This window comes from Wasmannia auropunctata, unplaced genomic scaffold (genome assembly GCF_000956235.1).
Source record: "Wasmannia auropunctata unplaced genomic scaffold, wasmannia.A_1.0 LD335370.1, whole genome shotgun sequence".
Taxonomy (NCBI): domain Eukaryota; kingdom Metazoa; phylum Arthropoda; class Insecta; order Hymenoptera; family Formicidae; genus Wasmannia; species Wasmannia auropunctata.
In genome coordinates, this window is record NW_012027520.1 from 14,616 (window position 1) to 18,449 (window position 3,834).

At 27.6% G+C, this 3,834-nt stretch overlaps 1 protein-coding gene across 1 annotated transcript; it reads right to left on the reverse strand.

Annotated features, from left to right (window-relative positions):
- Positions 1-164: 164 nt before the first annotated feature.
- On the reverse strand, positions 165-3,648 carry LOC105457101. Its single transcript, XM_011701557.1, has 4 exons — positions 3,096-3,648; positions 2,784-2,964; positions 1,699-1,920; positions 165-686 (listed from the first exon to the last, which is right to left on the reverse strand). The coding sequence occupies exons 1-4, from the start codon at positions 3,485-3,487 to the stop codon at positions 444-446; spliced, it is 1,038 nt and encodes a 345-aa protein (XP_011699859.1). The 5' UTR covers positions 3,488-3,648; the 3' UTR covers positions 165-443.
- Between the last annotated feature and the right edge of the window lie 186 nt (positions 3,649-3,834).

A 3,834-nucleotide genomic window follows, 5' to 3' on the forward strand; every position in this document is an offset into this window, starting at 1 on the left:
TGTATAAGAGACATAATTATTAGTATCTCGATAACTATTGCGAAGATCGCAAAATGGTAGAGGACTTTTTTGTTCAGTTTGGTCCACACTACCTGCCCACAAGCGCTGTACTATTGAGTACGAGACACCCTGTATATGAAATGTCATAGAGATATAAACGAAAGTATGCATAGCTGCGTAAGTTTTTATTAAGATTCTTATTCGAATTTAATGTATTGCGCACACATTTTCTAATGCATCACAATTATCTATACATTAATATATATTATAAATGTTCATAAAAAAATAATAGAATTTAAATAATTTAATATGATGGTATACATTAAATATACTATAAATGATATACATTCTATATACATAAACGATTCTATGATTATCGACTTAAGAAATACTTGATGTATTTATGCAGCACAGTATTTGGTTGAAGTACTTGTACTATATAATTACGAGAAAAACTGGCACTGCCCTAAAGTAAGAATAGAAATACTGCCAATAGTTAGCAGAAGGCATAAATATCTACCCTTGATAGGTATTCTGAACAGCCTGGCACACATTTTCAATGAAGATGTATACAAGAGTATACTATCAAGATCTTCGCCTGAAGTAGTTTGATACACAAACGGCCGTATACGTATCTCATGTCCCACAGCTCGGATCATGGAGCAGGCATTCGTTAAGCGTGCAGCCTAAAAATGCATAATATACTCAGGACTGGATTAGTTTTTTCAACTAATTGTAAGTTACGTTAAAAATTACATAAAACAAAAATTAATTCTAAATTAACTGAAAGTTTTTAAAAGTTAATTTTAAAAAGAATTAATTAAATTAAAATAATGATAATTTTTATAAATACTTTAAATTCACCTTGAACATTAAAATTACAAATAATTGTAATATATTATAGATTTAATAGTTTACTTATAAATTTATATAAAGTATAATATAAGAAATATAGCTTTTTTTAGAGTAAAATGTAAATTACTCTTAAAATTATGTACAATCACAAAAATTATGTAACAATCATAAAAATAGTCGCAATTATGCATAATATAAAATACATTACAAATAATTATTAAATAGAAGTTATTACAAACTTTTTCTTTATTAGTTTTTTTCTCTTAATTTTAAATCATAGTCACTGGTAAAATCTTGGTTTTTTAAATTCAAAATTACATGACAATCGCAAACAAGACGAAAGCCTATTGTTTAATATTTAAGATTGTATCAAAGAAAATACTATTAGCGCTTTTTATTTTCACTACTGTAGATATTGTAAATTAACTTTAATCTCGATTAACTCATTTTTTATTTTTTTTCTAGTTCTAAGAACCAGTAAAAGCGACTTAATTAAACAGAGATTAAAGTTAATCTATTTTATTAGTAAATATGGATATTAGAAAGACAGAACAAATTTCAATTTTTAAAAAGTTAATACAAGTTAAAAAGTTAATATATTTAAAATGACTAATTAAATTTGAAAAGTTAACTCATTTGAAAATTAATAAGTTACTTTGTAGAGTTATTGACTTTTAAAAACTTTACTTATTCTATATCTCCTAAACTTTTTAACTAGTTCCCAAACAGCATGTCTCGATTTTGGATATACATGCGCTGTCTAAGTTACTATCCACATACACATCATACAACTCTGGTAATATTAATCAACAGTAGAAAAGATGTAATGTAATAGTGATGTACCTGTATAAATGGAGCGATCGAAATCAAAATCCATAACACAACATTCATTATGTTAGCATATGTAACAGGATTGTTGTCTCCAGGATTGTTGTTGATGTAATATTGAAACAACCATACGATACCGGCGACTGCCCATGATAACTTAACTATAGTATAAATGCAAACAGCTGGACCTAATTCATCATTGAAGTATTTCAGCAGCTTCTTGAACTCGTCGATGTCCTGTAAGTCACAAATAAAGGGAAACTTATAGAATAAACAAATAAATCGATAAAGTTAAATAATTAACTTGTCGATAGACAAACGATAAAATTCAATTCAAAGCTAAGCTTGCCGCGAATATAGATATATATATATATATATATATATATATATATATATATACTTATATTATTATCGTTTCTGTCTTTGTGCACTTTAATCTCCAATTTCACTTCTTGTGCAGAAGATTTCTCAGTTAGCAATATTTTGAAATCGGTTTAAATTTGTATTTTCAGTCAACAATTTCAATAAGCGAACGTGGCTCAGGTAAAAAAAATGTTCATATTTTTAAGAATTTTTCGTCTTTCAAATTTATGAAAATGTAAAAAATGCCTTGTTTATATTTTATACATTTCTTTAGAAATTCTAAAATGAAAAATCTTAGAATTTTCAGAATTCACATATATAAAGAATTTTAGGAAAGACGTAAGACTTTCTTAATATTTTTGAAAAATGTTTCAATTTATACAAAAAAATTTAAGAAATTTTTTAAAAAGTTACATAAAAATTGTGAAAAATTTATATAAAAATTCTATGGAAAATTCACAGAAAAATTTTCAAATTTCGGAATGAATATAAAGCATTGAGAATTACATTAGAAATTAGACGTAGAATTTCAGTCTAAAGTCGGTTTCAAAGGACGTCAAATTGAGGCATCTTTTGTGTGCACTAGGAATTAAAGTGGAGACTCCTCCAATTAAGTGCATAAAGAAAGAAAGTTTTATCGCATATATATGTGTCTTACGGTTTTTACTAATCTTGAAAAATATTTGTTTATTTCTTTCTTCAGAGTAAAAGATTATTGCAAGATGTGAATCACAGACCCTCATCCAATCAATGGGCAGTAGAATATGTTGGAGCAGCTTTCCGCGTAGAAAATAAAGATGCGACATCAATAGCTGTCCTTGCAGACAGTAGCTTGTTATAATGGTCCCCTGGACCATGTCGTGCCATAAGGTGCAGATGATTAGGAGTACTTTCAACATTATCTTCACCTGATATGGACTGTAAAGGACGAAATACGAATGTTTCAATTTAATTACCGAAGTAACATTCTTCATTCTATGCACAAATCATTTATACATTATTATTATTATTATTATTATTATTATTATTATTACTATGCGTATAACTACCTATTTTCCATCCATTGAAACACAATATTTCTTTCTGCCATCTGAATATTCACAGTAACCAGTGCTATGATCATCCACACTATACTTAATGCTATGAACAACCATAGTATGTGCACAAGGCGCTTTTGGTTGCCGCGATTTATCGGATTTGAAGAGAGCAGAAACGCTCTCTCCATCAGATTCTGCAGCTGCTCATTTTCCTTAACGCGAAATAGATATATCGTGTATAAATACGCTACTAAATGTAATACACTTGGAATTAAATAGCTGAATATCACATTTCCATAGCAAGACAGTTCCTGTGGCTGTTCCCTGCTGACGTCATTTTGTTCCAATAAGGCTACTTTGTAACAGAATCCTCGGTCTCGTCTGAAAGTAATAAATGCACCCATTTTATTATAGTATTTATAATAGATAAAATGAAGAAATAAATTAAACAAATTAATAACATACTGAAATATAAAAAAGAAATGTGTGTGTATGTTGTGTGTGTTTACAGAATGATTCGTTTTAATCTTAACAATCAAATATTGCAAAAGAAAACCATCTTACGAAAAAATATTTTAGACAAAAGTTTTATGATGTGAAGGAGGACAAATAATCGATTTTTCAAAGTCACATAAAGATCATCGCCATTTTTTAAATAGAATTATATAACTTTTTTCATAATACAATTTTATTATATATATATATATATATATATATATAAATTTTTTATTAACACTTGACTTACGTTTTT

Excerpts from the sequence above, each read along its gene's own strand:
- LOC105457101 (XM_011701557.1), bottom strand. The coding sequence starts at position 3,487 with ATGGGTGCATTTATTACTTTCAGACGAGACCGAGGATTCTGTTACAAA. Across the intron at positions 2,965-3,095 it reads TTTCAATGGATGGAAAATAG|TCCATATCAGGTGAAGATAA; the intron begins GTAGTTATACGC and ends CGTCCTTTACAG. Across the intron at positions 1,921-2,783 it reads TGCCCATTGATTGGATGAGG|GACATCGACGAGTTCAAGAA; the intron begins GTCTGTGATTCA and ends TGTGACTTACAG.